This window comes from Gymnogyps californianus, chromosome 1 (genome assembly GCF_018139145.2).
Source record: "Gymnogyps californianus isolate 813 chromosome 1, ASM1813914v2, whole genome shotgun sequence".
Classification (NCBI taxonomy): Eukaryota; Metazoa; Chordata; class Aves; order Accipitriformes; family Cathartidae; genus Gymnogyps; species Gymnogyps californianus.
This window is the reverse complement of record NC_059471.1, coordinates 160,056,192-160,072,353: the sequence shown is the minus strand read 5'-3', so window position 1 is coordinate 160,072,353 and position 16,162 is coordinate 160,056,192. Positions and strand designations below refer to the sequence as shown.

The 16,162-nt window shown below is 42.9% G+C and overlaps 1 protein-coding gene across 2 annotated transcripts; it reads right to left on the bottom strand.

Annotated features, from left to right (window-relative positions):
* Nucleotides 1-145: 145 nt before the first annotated feature.
* Nucleotides 146-13,219, bottom strand: HMGXB4 (HMG-box containing 4). Of its 2 annotated transcripts, XM_050897174.1 has the most exons (11): nucleotides 13,080-13,219; nucleotides 12,339-12,487; nucleotides 10,924-10,999; nucleotides 9,075-10,003; nucleotides 8,823-8,846; nucleotides 7,523-7,604; nucleotides 6,950-7,014; nucleotides 6,552-6,657; nucleotides 5,821-5,990; nucleotides 4,472-4,594; nucleotides 146-2,515 (listed from the first exon to the last, which is right to left on the bottom strand). In XM_050897174.1, exons 1-11 carry the CDS (start codon nucleotides 13,216-13,218, stop codon nucleotides 2,471-2,473), a joined length of 1,908 nt encoding a protein of 635 aa, XP_050753131.1. In that variant the 5' UTR covers nucleotide 13,219; the 3' UTR covers nucleotides 146-2,470. The 2 variants fall into 2 exon arrangements, with proteins under 2 accessions (XP_050753131.1, XP_050753122.1); XM_050897165.1 differs by having other exon boundaries at nucleotides 8,823-10,003; nucleotides 12,369-12,487.
* Between the last annotated feature and the right edge of the window lie 2,943 nt (nucleotides 13,220-16,162).

The window sequence follows — 16,162 nt, the reverse complement described above, 5'->3', positions numbered from 1 at the left end:
TACTGGAGGTAGTATAGCTTGCCTGCAAACGGAGTGCGTTCAACCAGCTTAGAATCGGACGTGTTTTGCTGGGAGACACTGAATACGAGTACTAACAGCTGCAGAGAACACGGTGCATGCCAGAAATGAATGACAATACTCCAAATGTTAAAAAAAAATTATATTGTAAGTACAGTACAAAAAAGTTTCTTTGTATAATTGTAATCTGGATCAAACAGCAAGGAAATAACAAAAATATAAAAACTGCTAAGTCTTGCCAAAGTTTTCCCTCTAGTACCAAATACCACAAGATACAGATTATACAAAGTGTACAAATTTTAATAAAAATACAATACACCAGGGTTGTGTGTGTTATTCACTCTTCAAGAGTTTTCCATTGTACAGACGACAAAGCTAACGCTGATCCCCTTCTGTTCCTTAGAAAGCAGATCTACCCCTTCACCACAATGCTCTCAACTGGCTGGAAAGAGCCAGTGATTTTGTGCCGCTCCCAACAGCAGATGCTTTAGTACGGGCCAGGATCCGAAGCGGGATCGGACTGCTTCCCTCCTGGGCCCTTCCCAATTCCAGGCTCACTGGGATTAGTCATATATTGTTAAAACATGTATGTTCTGGCCTGAGGCTTGGGTTGAGAACTTTGTACGGTGGTCTGAGAACCTTCTGCCTCCTCCACTGACTGACAAAAACCTAACACTGCACTGAGAAAAGCTCCATTAGAGACAGACTACCTTGTACGGGCACAGCTGGGGAACACATGGTAAAGAGGAATGGGGAGAAAAACCCTCCTGCACATCTGAGGATTTAATTTAAATGTGATTTGGGGCTCAGCCACAAGGAGGGACAGCTCGCTTCCAATTGCCCTGAAAAACAGAAGCTAGACTTCAGACTGGAAGTAAAAAAGTGCTCTTCTGTCATTTTAAAACTTCTACGTTATAAGGCTGGAAAGGCTAGAATCAAATTATATTTCAGTTGTTCTAACTGCCTTCACAAGATAGCCTGTTTCTACAAACACTTAAAATCTTCCTGGTGTTTCCCCATACAATGCCAATGCTTACTACTACTGATTCCTGCAGGAAGTGGAGTGAGGCAAACGATTCATATTTTCCACACACTCTTGGTGGAGGGAGGGATTTTTGCTTTTAAATTATGTATATATATATATATACACACACACAGAAATATACAGGATAAATTAAAATCTGTTACAGATATTGGTAAAAGTTAAATACATATGATATGAACACCACATACACGTACATACAGACACACAAAAGCCTATATGAGAATCAAATGCTCTCCTGCGGCTCCTCTTCTAGAGGAGCAGAAAACCAAACACCAAGTATGTGGCTGGAAGGAAGGGGAATCAGTCCAATCGACCCGCATGTGCCTTACTCAGCCATAACTGCTTCAAACTGGTCATTAGTCACTGCCTCACAGCAGCACCGTGGCTCTTTCAATACTGCTGGTGAAAGGGATGGGGGATGAGCGATCTCAGAAACCAGAGCTGTCTGTTCACAAAACAGATGCAAGATGGGCAGAAGCAATCCAAGTTTTTCCCATCTGCTTCCACGCTCCTCTCCATCAAAGCAGGCTGACCATGCCCTGGAAAAATCAGCAGGAGGTTCATGCTCTCAAGCCAATTCAGTTGGTTGATATATCGTGCTAATGACGATTTGGGTGCAAGTCCACAACAAAAGATTAAATTCGTTATCATCTTCCACTTTACTTCAAATGCCAGCGACCAGACCAGCCAGCTGATGCTGACAACTTTCAGTTATTACTGACTGAAGGGGGGGGTTGGAAGAAGTGACGAAGAGGCAAAGACCTCCGCATCTTGATCAGCTATCCAGCTTTCCCCTCAAGCAGCAGATTTTAAACTGAAAAACAGTTAGAAATAGGGCTGGTGAAGAGTTCAGTTCTATTCCTTGGTCCAAAATATATTATCATCTCTACCTGCCCACAGATTATCAGAATACTTTAGGCTGGAAGGGATATCAGGAGGTCACCTGGTCCATCCCCCTGCTTAAAGAAAGTCCAAATAGAGCAGGCTGCTCATTCAGTTTTTGAGTATCATCAAGGATGGAGAGTCAACAACCTTTCTGGGCCACCTCTTTCAATGACCCCTCTCATGGTGACGTTTTTTTCTTTATATCAAGAAGTCCATTCTCTGGCTGCTTCCCCCACTAAAGGATCTGAATTTAAGGCGAGTATCTCAAAAGCTTTCTGAATTCTTCATACAAAATACTTTCAGATTGGAGGACATTTCACTCACCAACACAAAAGGGTTTTCTCAGCTTAACTTCACAACTTTTCATAAAATAGAAGTCAAATAGTTACAATCCTATGTATATACTATACAGATATAAAACTTTAAAACTCTACACACGGAGCCCTTCGGGAGTGCCGGCGTAGTGCGTATGTACACAAGTCAGTTACGCAGAGGCTGAGTACATCCCAGGATCCTTTCCCATCAAAGTCCAGGCATGATGTAGGCGATGTTGTCTAGTGTGTTTGACTGGGAAAAGAAATTCAATAGTTTTTAGTGGCAGGTAATGACTCAAAATCCTTAAAAAATGACACAGACGAGAGTACTAAGCATGTTCACTTGCCTTACAAGTGATCATATGATGAGACAACCAAATCTGCCTAGTCATCACCACCACTGCTAGGCTTATTTTCGCATTTTTTGAAATGTAAGTTAACTAAACATAGCCTCAGTATTTGTAAGCGCCTGGAAACAATGAAAATGCTTGAGGCTTTCCTCAAGTGACCTCCTCCTCATGAACCCCATACTCCATCTCTGAATTTGAAACAAGCCACATCGACCATATCACATCAACCACAGGAAAGACTAGTGATGAAGGACTTGAGCAAAGTGATCAAAGTTGTAGCATCTAAAAAAAAAATTACACTCACAAGTCCTTTATGAAATTCTGTAGTGTAAAAATAAAGAGAAAAACCCTTAAACACACCCACTAATAGGGTGTCAGATGGGAAAAAGAAGTGCCCTCCAGTTTTCCTTGCAAAACGTAATAGAATTCTGAGAGTAAGAGTCCTTCTCGTGCACATCAGAAAACAAGAACCAGGACTATATTATCTGTATGTTCTTCAAATGCAGAATTTCAGTAAGCTCAAGCCTGTGGCTGGATGGCTGAAGACGGCCTTAGGAATACCACCTTTTAATTGCTGAAGACAGAGGAGCTGGATCTGCACCAGCTGTGATTCTAGAATTTAACAATGCCACCTACTGACTCAAAAGATAAATTGCATTCTACATGCAACATGACCACTGACAATTTTATCCATGTCTTAGAACACCCCTGCCGTTATGTATCTGATAGTAAAAATCAGAACAATTTATTTACTATCAAGTCTGAATACCAGTTTTCAGAAGTAAAGGGTAAGTGCCTTAGTCCACCTAAAGCTCCAGTGCTCCTTGTAACAGTAAGTTGATCAAGTTTCCAATATACGCACCATTAGTCATGTGGTGTCATTGCTCTGAATGTACTTGGCAAGCAAGAAGGAAAAAAAGCATAGGATGTTTTTCCATGGATTAGGACGGGAACACCCCGCTGACTCAGCTTTTGTGCAGACAGCCAGTTTGCAGGAGCTCACAGCCTAAGCTGTCAACTTTGTTGTTGTTAACAGTCCGTTCTCAGAATGAATCAATGTTTGGGCTGCCCTATTATAACATGCCAATTCATATCCCATTTTTGTTGTTCACTCTGCCAGATTTGTTTTTAATCTCTTAACTTTTGCAGACTATATATTTATTTTTCATTTCTGCTCCTCTCCTTCAGTGCTTTATTCATGTCTCCTATTTGAGGTATGACTCCTGATTCCTTTCACACCGCTACCACCTTAATCTATGTCCACATCACACTACATAGATGCCACAAGCTCTTGCTAAATCAGGGCTCAATATTAAGTGTAGTTTAAAGTGGAAAAGAACCTGTAGTTATGCAGTTCCTTAAAACAGAGACTATTTTTCATTCCTTGGAAAAGGTTACAGCCACATGTAAAAGGCCCTGCTCAATCACATTATGAATCCTGAGATCACAAGTTATTTTTTATGCTACTAAAGGAAAAACAGGTTGTGTGATACAGAGCAGCTAGAAGGTGCCTTTTACGGAAAATTAGAACTTTCAACAATACTGGTATGTGTACAGGCGCTTTTATTCGATTCAGATGGATTGATTCAGTCGCTAAAACAGGACCTACACACACTGCTATCAATGCTACAAATATTAGGTCAGTTGCCACTGGGAGAAAAAAAGTTGCACAACATTGTACAACAGTAAAATCTGAAAGAATTTCAAGAAATATTCCTCTATAAAAGTGTATGACCAAGACAATTTTCTTATTGCACTGGAATTATAATCACAACATAAGAGTGATTAATCAAAAAACTCTAGCTGGACTCTACTGAAATTTAACAGTGCTAGAATGGAAATCACCACAAGTAACTCACCAAAACGTGCTTAGGGCAGCCATTCAACTCGGGTAGTTGCGTGGTCAGACATGCTAATGGGCCTAAAGCACAGATGATTGAATCTAGAAGTACTGACAAACTTCCTGAAACAGCCACCATTCCCTGGAAGTAAGGAAAGAAAAAATTGGATAGGGATGAGCAGTGGAAATTATGGTTCTTTCACAACTGTATTGATTCTCATGCAGATACAGTATGTTCACTCTTGAGCTCCTCTAGTCCACTTTCATTATTTACACAGTAACAAAACTATGCCATGCGCTTCACAGAGAGACTGCTGGCTCAAAAAATTTAAGAATTCAGTAGGCAACATACTGGTGTAGGAAAAAAGTAGGGAACAACAGAAAAGGTCAGAAAGTTGTCAGTTGCATAAAACACTTAATTCCATAATTTTTTGTAATGTCTTTGCCATTTCGTACCATCTATTTTGTTAACTACATGAGTCCTGAAGACAACAGTTGTTTTATTATTGAAGTCTAAAGAAATGCTAAGTCTGTAACAAATGCTTTAGTCATTGATATACTTTCAGGAAAGGGAATTTGTTTGTGTGCCTTTCTGTAAAGGGGGAGATTTTACTCCAGTTGTTCCTCTGAAGAATGACCTCAATCGGTCATACCAGAAACAAAATGCAAGAACATTTATTTTACTGCTAATAAAACAAGCAAGCATAGTGGGAGGAGATGATCACGGTAGCCATAAAATTCAATTATATTATTTGAGCCAAATATGTGTTCTCCTTACAGGTTGGGCTGAGTTCTGAAAGTGTGTGCGTGTGTGTGCGCACGTGCGCATGCATAGAATCACTATGATCTAACAGTAGGAAACCATTAAAATATGACATCTTCTACATTACCAGGTAAGTTGAAACAACAGTAGCCCCTATCCAAAGCACTGGCAGTACAATACTGCCAGAAAACAACAGGACATGTGAAAAGCATCTTGGTAAAGGCTGATGATTTTCTAAGAAGGCTTGAGACAGTAACAGAAACTGGACCAGAGACTGGCAAAGATAGTAAGGAAGTACCAGATCCAAGGTGAACATATAGTAAGAAAAGACTGAAGAGCCTGCTGAACTAAGAATTGCCTTCAAGGACCTAGAGCTGCAAAGGACCTGTCTGTCTTTGATGCCTACTGTTGACTTAGAAACAAGGCTTTTTATTTCACTGAAAACAAACAGCAACGCATCAAAGAAACACGATACACCATCTCTAATTTCTCTTCCTAACAGAAAAGCATTGGTTAAACTTTTAAGTAAAATAAGATAATAATCCTCCCCAATCCTGTGTGTAGATTACATGACATCACTGTGAAATCGCTGGTTACAGACTCACCTCTGTTTCTTGCAGTCTGTGTCCAATGAGGCTCAGAGATTCACCCAGCAACTGTAAGTGTGCAGCTACATCAATAGGATCTGTCTCAGGGACTTTGGCTGGTGAGGAAGACACCACCACGGTGCTGGTGGGGGATTTCTTATGAGGGGAAATCACTCCTGTTGGAGAAGCTGGAAACACACAGATTAAAATTCCACATTCTCTTCTTTCATTCTTTTACCTACAAGCCTATTTACTTAGTAAAGTTCAAATCTCAAAGTCATGAGATGCTTAAATAGTTCTGTGGACCTGGTCCTGTGGTCTTTGGAGTCAAAACTTTCCTTCTACACGTACAAAGCACCTACCTCAGCTAAATGCAATTTGGGAGATTTGGTTTGGGAGATTTGATAAACAGAGATGCCAAGCCAAGAACAACCCTTTTTCATCTAGCAGCAAACTAATCCCACTAGAACTTCCCTGCTGCCTCTTCTTATTTTACATTTCAATCCCTAAACTGCTAAAAACAATACTGTTCTATGAATTAGACAAGGAAATCTTTCTGAAAAATGCTGACATCATTCTCACTCTCACAGAAAAATTGTTTTGGAGTAATACAATGATTTAAATGTCAAGCCTTGTGAGAAAGCAGGTAGGGGTGTGAAGCAGGAAAGGACCTTTGTTCCTTATTCCACAGGCAACACCATCTTCTCTGTCCAAGGAAAAAGACCACAGCAAGTAAAGGCAACAATTACCTTTTATTTTTGGTGCACCATCTGAAGATGATGCCTTTCTCTTCACAGTGGTGGCCTCTGCTTTATTCTGCTTGTGTTGGAGATACTGAGCTTTCTGTTTCCAGATCTGCAGTTACCATGGTATGAAAAGAGAGATTCATAACATTAGGTAATTCTGTTACCTGATGCCAGGACCTGGAGGCAGAATGGTGTTACACAGCTAGCTGGTGAAGCAATACCATGAGAAGAAAATGGATGCTTTTATGATCGCAAGGGCAAGGTTTCCATACTTTCCATCTTTACATACTTTGGGGACATAGGTAGCATTTTTCAAGGTATGGTGGCAATGGTGCCAGCATGTTCTGACCTAAGCACCTAGTTCACAGAAATCATTTTACAAAAACATCTCACACACTTACCAGTTTATCCTTCTCAGGTAGCTGCTTCCACACTTCTGCCAATTTTTTACTTAGCTCTCCAAAATCTGGCAGAAGGAAAGAAGAAAAATGTTTAAAACAAATTTTTAAAATAAATGAAATCACAAAATCATGGAGAGAACATAGGAAATTTACTGGCCCATGCATACACATTTAGGAAGCAACCCATTCCACAACTGGAACTCTCCACACTGTCCTGAAAATGATTGCCGGTGTACATTCCCATTATTGTTTAAAATGAAAAAAGCTGATACCAGGAATATAAAGTCACACGTGTAGATACAGGAAAGTGACACAATGAAGGTAACTCTTTAAGTAAAGAGAGAAAGAGCTAGCAATTTCTTTATCCAGATTCACAGCTTGGTTAAAATGCAATGAAATCAAATCATGAAATCAATTCCTGTCCCCTTTGCCACCTCTTATTCAAAGAAAATTGGCAGATTCTTTGCATTCTGTCAAAATGAAGAGGGTGGTATGAAACAGAGACAGTATGTTCTGCTAATTAATCTGACTGATGTATAATCAAGAGAAGAGAAGGCTAGATTATTCTCTCACCTATTCCAGGGTGCTCAGACACAATAGTTGTACGATATTCCTTACAGAACACTTGATAGGCAGACATGTTTTTCTTCTTTGGCTAGTCAGAAGAAGAAAAGGAAACAAAGATTTTTAATTATGATGAGACCTACTTGAATTTAATAAGAATTTGACATTTATTGAAGACTTAAAGAAAGATGTGGTGCTTAGATCAGGAACCTGAAAAAGCAGTGTTTTACATGTTCTGGCTGAATTTAGTGTTTATGGAAGCACAGGAACCAGCCAGAACCAGTCTTAGTACAAGGCTTATCTTGCAACAACTCTATCAATGCATTTCATTCATAAGTTACAACAACCTGCTATTCTAAATCCAGGATCAACATACAACTCTGTTAATATATCTCAGTATTAAAACTTAAAATAATAATAAAAAAAGTATCTGTCATACTATTCACTGTACCTATTATAGATATGCCAAAACAATTCAGTCCTCATCATAACATTTTGTTCCATTCCTTGCATCCTTACAAAACACTTCAAATTGGCAGGAAAATAGACAGTATAAGTACATTGACAGCAGAGGTATAACCAGTTGCTGAGCTATGATCAGAGAAAACTTACCAAATAGAACAGAATAATGGCTGAACAAATCTGGGCTATGTTTGCCCATTTCCTCACACAAAGCAACTCTTGTCTATCTGAACATACAGAAACTGCTTTTCCCCATTTATATACTTACACAGCTACAGTTATATCACCTGTAAATTCATTCATATGCTAGCTACCGTTTCTCCTACTCATATTTTTATACACTAACCATGGAAAACTGAATTTATGAGTACAGGACAAAACCGGGAATGTGGTAGTCTGTAAGAATTAGAATTTCATTTGAATACAGGAACAAATGGGTAAATATCTTCACTTTTCAGGTTAGAGCTCAATTCTTTTTTACAGGATCTGTGATGATGGACTAGATCACTAGTCCAAAAGTCTGCCTGGCAATAGCTAGAACCGGTTATCTTAGAAAATGGTGCAGTTGTGCTTGGCACATAACCTGTATCAAGCAAATTAAGTATAACCTTTTCAAAGAACCTCTGCCAGCTAAAGACAGCCTGTGCCACAAAATGAGAATATATATTCCTTTTGCTACAAACAGAAATCACAGTGGCTGACACATCCTTCCAAACATGCTTCAGTGAAACCATTGATCCTGGTATTAGTTATCCTTCTGTTTCAATTTAACATGCCTTTGTAATGGAGTGCCTAATTCACCATTACCCACCACCCAATTTCTATTTTCCCTCCAATTTTTCCTTACTTTTTCTCTTTCTCTTTCTTTTTCCTTTTCTCTTTCCTTTTCTCTTTCTCTTTCCTTTTCCTTTTCTCTTTCCTTTTCCTTTTCTCTTTCCTTTTCCTTTTCTTTTTCCTTTTCTCTTTCCTTTTCCTTTTCTCTTTCCTTTTCTTTTTCTCTTTCCTTTTCTTTTTCTCCTTCCTTTTCCTTTTCTCTTTCCTTTTCCTTTTCTCTTTCCTTTTCCTTTTCTCTTTCCTTTTCCTTTTCCCATTTCTCAGCTTTGTCCTTCTCCTTGTCTTCCTTTTTCCTCCTCTTCTCACCTTGACCATCTGAGTGAAAAACAGCAGGAGGAGGTGGAGGAAGAACGTAGGGGGTACTGGGAGGAGGTGGAGGTGACACTGTTACTTCTGCTACTGCCACAGGAGCATGCCCAGAACTCTTTTTAGACTTAGAGTGTTTCTTCTCTCTGTGTTTCTCCTTGTCTTTTTTTTTCTTACTTTTTTTTGACTTCTTCTTCTTCTTGATTTCCCGGTAGGAGTCATCTATCACTAGCTCTCCAGCCTCCAACTCCCCACCAGAAGAGGAACCAGATTCTGGCGGTGCCTCCATACCTGAAATCTCATACTCGCTCCCATGGCCCTCTGAAAAAAGGGAGGTGTCAGCACCAAAACTCTCAGAAGGTGGATGTGAGTCCGGAGGTGGTTTGTGCTTCTTCCGGGATGACTTCAGGAAGCTCTGCAGTTCATGACCCAGCAGGAATGAGCCTTGCTCATCTCGAGCTGATTTCTTTGAAGATTTCTTTGCAGCTGCTGGTGCTGAAGAATAGGAGAAAGAATCATCATCTGCTGCACTACTTTTCTCTTTCGGTGAAAGGATGAGCTTCATCTTCAAGCCATCAGGTTCACGAAGAGTAAGTGTCTCTGTATTCACGTAGAGAGGTTTCATTTTTTTAGATTTGTGGAAGCTGCCGTCATCCACTGAGTGCTCCCCACTGCTCCCACTCAGCTTCTTCTTGTGGTGCTCTTTTTTGCTTTCAGAATGGCCAGAGGAAGAATAAGATGATTTTTCAGACGTCTTCTTTGAAGACTTTGAGCTTGTGGCCAAAGGTGAGGTGATAGCCTTGAGTAAATCCATGGTTGTATCAGCTGAGGATGGGCTAGAAACTGCTTTTTTCTTCTTCTTTGATGGTAGATCCAAAGGCGAAACACCTGAAAAAGATCAAGAGAAAGGTACCTCAAGATGATTCCCTTAAAGACAGCATTACACTAGCCCAAAGAAGTGAAGTGGGAATCCAGAAGATCTCTGAAGCTTGTAGCCAGCTCAGCACAGCCTTACTGATACAATTCAGGAGCTGTAATGCCTGAGCTGGTCAAATAATTTAAGGCAGGAAGATAGAGTAGGAAGGTTCTTGAAGTTTTGTCAAACTCTGTATTCTATAGTGAAATAACATATTTTGATGAAAATGTATCTTATTGAGCCTGAAATCACATCTCAAGTGCAAGGTTTTTGTGACATTTTTAGCCAAGGTGAGACCAATGAACTGAAAATACAAGCTTTTTCATTCTGAAAACAGATTCTGATGAAATTTCAGCTTGGTTTTCTCTTTTCATTGGGCCAAAAATAAATCTTAAACCTGTTAAGCTTTTATGAACAGAATTGTCATTTTCTGGCCAGCTGATTAATTGTGAGAATAATGTTTCTGTATTTAAACTGAACCCAAAAGCATTTATTTTTCACCCTGATGCATTCTATTTTTATAAATTCAGAAAAAGTAATACTATCTGCAAGTAAAATCACAGTTTGTAATGCAAAAGGGGAAAAAAAAAAGCAAATGCCAAAAGGGAAAGCATGGGTTAGAAAACTACAACTTATCAATGAAAAGGGGGTGGAAGATCTCTACCCCCAACAATGGCAACTTGTTAAGCTAGACTCTGAAAGTATCATTACCTAATCTTTTGCTGTCTGGTGCTGATCAGCATCAGGTTTCTGATTACTTGTCCTAGGACAGGTTGATGTACTCTCCCCCCATAAAGTGCTAACCACAAAGCTTGATGACACTGGTTTAACAGCATCCTTTCCTCAAAGTCATGATCTGTTAGCCCCTTCCCCTGCTTGATTACTACCTTACCTCTGTAGCAGAACTCATCGGAGGAGTGCTTTCTCTTCTTTTTGTGAGGTTCTGTCCCCGGAAAAAGCTCAGTGTCCTAGAATAAGAAGAAAAAAGTTGCTGACAAACAAGAGGGAAATAATATGAGATTCACATGGACTATTGACACAGATCGTAATTTGTAAGCAATATCAAGAGCTTACATGTACTACTGTAACATCAAGGAACCCTAGGTATGAACCAGGATCATTATTCTAGGTGCTAAAACAAGCAAAGGAAACATACTCTGTCCCCAAGAGCCCGCAGTGTAGGTTTAAGGTAAGAGACAAAAAGCATGGTAGGGATAGGTGGGAGAATACAAAAAATCGTATTAGTCAGAATTGGTTTCAGCACATCAGCCACCTAACTGGCATCAAGCTTTCTGTAGGCATTGCAGCACAAGAGGGCTATAAGGAAATTGAAAGACAGATCTCTGTAGGGAGCTCCCCCCCAACTGAGAGGAACAAAACACAAGAAAACTTGAAAAAGCACATTTGAAAGTGTTAAGAAATGGGCAATGAAAGCCAGCACTTGGAGATCAGCTGATGAGTTGATAAAAGACAGACATCTACCTCCTAATAAAGCTAAGAAATAACAAAGCATGCATAGGCTGTCAAGCCTTGAAAATGAAGGTGAGCAGTTCATGTTTAATAAGCTGAAAAAGATAAAAAAAGTGAAAGGAGGTACAGAGAGGTGACAATTAAAATGATGGGCCAAAAAATTGTCCTTAATCTGTCATGTCACCCAATTATTATTTGTCTCTTGACCAATTTATGGTCTGAAAATGAAGCTCCTGTACAGAATTCCGTCTGCATGGTAGAAGAAAATTTTAATTTTAAACTAGAACTTCTTCTCCAGATTAAAAAAAAATAAAAATAATCACAAGATAGTCACCTTTGAGCTAACAGCAGAAATTTTAGCTCAAAGAGGAAAGTTTTGAAGAAACTTAAGTTGTCACTACGTGATTTCAGAGTTAAGGCCCCAAAGACGTGAATAGGGCAAGTTCATACCTCTCGAGCTATCGTTTCAGGCTGTCTGCAGAATCAGGAAGACAACAGCGCATCAGTTAACATTATATTCATCCTTTGCTGGCTATTTATACAACCATAAATTCTAAATTTTTTTTTTTTTTTGTAAAAAGTTATTCATGCTATCTTATGACTTGCAAGGTTCTACATCAAGACTAGGACAGCATCCTACTACCCTGTTTTCTGAGGCCAGAAAAATCAGAATCAGTTGTAATTGGGATTGACCCCCTCCTTTTCCCCAGGAAAGTTACTGAACAATACAGGACACGATTAGCTGCTCTTGCTGTCTTCTACATGCATTTCTATATAAAAAAGAACAAGAAACCCATCCATCCCATTCCATCACTAGCTTCACACATATCCTTACACCTTCAACCTTTTCTCTGAGGGCTTCCTGACCTGAGTTGCTATCTCGTCTTCGTCTTGCAGCAGATCCTTGTAAGAGCGCTTTTTCTCTCGCTGTATCCTGCCAGTTGCCAGCCCCACGTCATCAACACTTCGGTTACTCTCTAGGAACTCTAAGATTTACGTGAAATGGGAAAAAAGGAAGAAATGAAATACCCCATTAAGGAATGATAGACATGTGGACTATGCACAAAATAAGATAACAGCGGACGTTGGCACAGAGTGATGCACAAAACCCAACAAGCACAGGGGCCTAAAAGATAACAATCTGTACTCTCTGACCACAGGGATGGAGCTCAGTGCTCTAATGCTGTAACACAATCACTCAAGATTTCATTTCTAACCCTTGTATATTTCTTTCTAAAGACAACTGGATCTAGAAACGTTACCATGACTAAACATATCCTTATCCTTGGTCTCCCATTCCATTGACCTGGCAGGGAGAAGAAAGGCTGCAGTGGCAGAGTTTCCCATCAAGGTGTTTGCATTAGGAAATACCACCCATTTCTCTCAAGTTCTAATCCCAGTACTTTACACCTGGAAATCAAGGGCTTGGGATCCTCCAGCAACTTGGCCAGGTTAAATTTAAGGGCTCCACAGCATACTAGCTTCCTTTCCCACTCTGACTGCATGGCCTGGCAAGGGCTGCAGAGGGTACCCTTTTTTTTTTTGGCAACTCCCTCTGAGATTATGAAGCAGTCATACCTTCTTTCTTCTTGGAGTCATCATAAGCCATGGTGGTCCTGCAGGAGCCTGAGAATGTGTTGCCACGTCTGGGCTCCTTCCCCCGTTCCCATCTACAGGAAAAGGTCTGAGAAACAGAGAATGAAAATAACCCTCCCATAAAGGAGAATCACGATGTAAAATGGGAAACTTCCTCTGAACCAAGTGAAGATTCTCTGGAAGACAGTGGGAAAGGAAAGGAGTCTACCTTCTGGTCAGTTCATGCTCATTCTTCAGGCTTGACAGAGTATTTTTTTAAAATTAAATTGGAAGTTGTTGTTCTATTATTTTAAAGATATAAAAGACCACCTTTTCCTTGTAAAATCTCCAAATCACTGAAGTAGTTTATTTACAAAAATAGAAAGAGGGTGAGAAGACAGCCGAGTTTGATTTTCATGACACACAAAACTGCACCCAAACTTGTGTCAAAGTAATTTTTTGTCAGTAGACACTGTAGAGTGGGGTGGGATGTTTAAAGAGAGATTTCAAACCCTTGAATCTCAGATGAAGTGAAGGAAAAGAAGGAACCAGGCAGAAATCATTGTACTACAAAAGAATTATTTCAAATATTTTTAACTAAAAGATCACATATTTTGTAGTGAAGGTGTGCATCCTTCTGATATGTTTCCCAACACTACCACTGCAGCCATTCTGAATGCCAGCCTGGGAGAGGGAACTCCTTTTCACTAGGCCTTCCGCAGCACCCCAACCCCTGTCAGTGCCCAGGTTTCAGGCCTCCTCTGAATCATTCTGTTCCACAGTTGCTGGCATATAGCAGGACAGTGCCCTTATGGAATAACTGCACTCCGGTTCTCTCAGAGTAAACAGCTTTTGTTCTTCAGTCAGCAACCAGCTTAACATGACAAGATTGACCTTCTGCTCATAAGCGATTAAACCAATTGCATCTAACTGATTTTGTGTGTATGTGCACACGTGTAAGCATTCAACCACAAAGACCATGCAGCTTGTTCATTCTAGCTGTCACAGTAATCTTGCCACACTGAAGTTACATTTGAATACCTTGAGAGTAGGGAACCAGTGCTTGTACATCCCTGCATGTACCTCAATTTTATAAATAATTGGCTGAGGCTGAGAATGTACAACATATTCATCCTATAGCGGTTACTTAAGTGAAACAACAAAGTTCCAACTAAATCAAGCTTGCAGGTACACAGAAGATGTTTCTTTAAATTCATAGGAATACATGTTATTTCTTTAGGTTTTGGGAAACCATCTGCCACAAAATGCTTTAAGTCAGTATTCTGACCACTATACATTGTTGGTAGCAAGCACAGCAATTTGTAGGCAGAATTTATGTATACATGCGAGAGCACTGCATATGTATACGCGCTAGAGCACCGCACTTTGCAATAAAAAAGAGCATCTTGCCACTTGTGGGCTCACAATCTTGAACCAGATCTTGTCAACATTTCATGATGTTCAGCTGTCATACAGACTTCAGCGGGAACAGACATGATACTGAAGCATTGTGCTCAAGAGGACAAGGGCCTAATCTAGGTACTGCTCAGCAAAACAAAGCTGAACACAGTCATTCATGAATGGATGACTTGGAGAAACTAAGATTTGTTTATAGCTACATGCATACCTTTTGCTCTCTTTTTAAATCTTATCTGCTTGGCAGGTATAAAGGATGGTAGGTACTGTCCAAAGGGGCTTACAACCTAGACCTCTAACCCTGCAAATACAAAACATATCTTTAACTAGTCTTGTTCTATAAATCCTAATTGGGTTCCCCTGCTTCAAATTCTTCGGTTTCAGCAGTAATTGCACAGGTTCAGTGGAGAAGCTCTCTCTTCACATCTCCCGTTCCTTAACGCACACACTTGCAGGATCAAGGCCAAGCGTTGCTCTTCTGCAGCCCCCCGGACTCCACCGGGACCTCCGCACTTCGGTCCCCCAAGGCAGGCCGCACACCCCACTGGCGACAGACCGCGGTGGGTGGGAGCGGAGGGGCGGCGGCGGCGGCTCGGGCCGGGCTCCCTCGCCGCATTTCCCGCCGGCACTCCCAGCCACCCGGAGGAGCCGCGAGGGCGCGGGGGCAGGCGGGCCCCGCCGGGAATGCCAAGCGCGGCGGAGGGGGCAAGCATCGGCACCGGCCCCTCCGCAGACACGGGGCCGGGCCCGCCGCGCTGTCCCGCGCCCCCCGGGGCACCCCGCGGCCCAGTCCCGCGCATGCGCGCCAACACCCTCAGGGCCCGGGCCCCGCCGCCCGCCCGCGCCCCTCCCGCCGCCTCCGTTTGAAGCGGGCTCGGCCGCCCCGCTCCCGCCTGCGCGCCCTCTCACCCGAGCGGGCTGCGGCCTCACTCCAGCCCGCGGCTCCGCCCCTGCAGCAGGCCCGAGCGCGCCCCGGCGGCGGGGCCGCCCAGCGGCGACAGGGCCTGCCGGCCCGCCGGCGCCGAGCCGCAGGGTGGGGAGGCGCCGCGGCCGCCTCACTCTGCACTGCCGCTTCCCGCCGCGCCGCCGCCGCCGCCGCCCGCGGCCACCATCTTGGAGAGGGAGACAAGGGACACCCGCCCGGCGCCGGGGCCAGGGGCAGCCAGCCGAGCGCCGAGCACCTCCAATGTGGCACCCGCGGGGCGGGGGAGAAGGCGGGGTGGGGGATGGCCGAGCACATCGATGGCCGGGCCTGGCGGGGAGCGCCGTTCCCCGGGGTCTGAGCCGGGCCGCGGGTGCCGCCGCCCCGCAGCGGGCGGCACGGCCTTGGGGCGGCAGGCGCCACGCATTTAGCTTTCCCCGCCACGGCCCGCCGCAACTACGGCGGGTGGGGTTCGGAATACTGTGCGCCGGGGCCTGCCCAGCGGCTTGGCCCCGGGGCCTGGCTTGGGGCCTCCCCCTCCTCGCCCGCCCGGTGCCCCGCTGGTGCAAGCGCACGGTCCCAGGGCTGGGGCCAGAGTGAGGGGCCGTAGCGCACTGCTGCTCGCCCTGGGGGCTGGGCCACCCACCGTGCCCCCAGGCACCCCAGCGTGGTTCCCCGGGTGCCATGGGCTCCTTCAGAGGCGTGGGAGCCACGAGTGGGCCACACGCCGGGCGCCTGCACTTGCCCC

What these genes read in the sequence shown, in the direction of transcription:
- HMGXB4 (XM_050897165.1), bottom strand. Translation starts at nt 13,218, where the DNA reads ATGGGAGGGTTATTTTCATTCTCTGTTTCTCAGACCTTTTCCTGTAGA. An exon ending in TGACTCCAAGAAGAAAGAAG is followed by an intron (nt 12,488 to 13,079) that starts GTATGACTGCTT and finishes CGTAAATCTTAG; the next exon opens with AGTTCCTAGAGAGTAACCGA. An exon ending in GCTGCCCTAAGCACGTTTTG is followed by an intron (nt 2,516 to 4,471) that starts GTGAGTTACTTG and finishes TTCTTTTCCCAG; the next exon opens with TCAAACACACTAGACAACAT.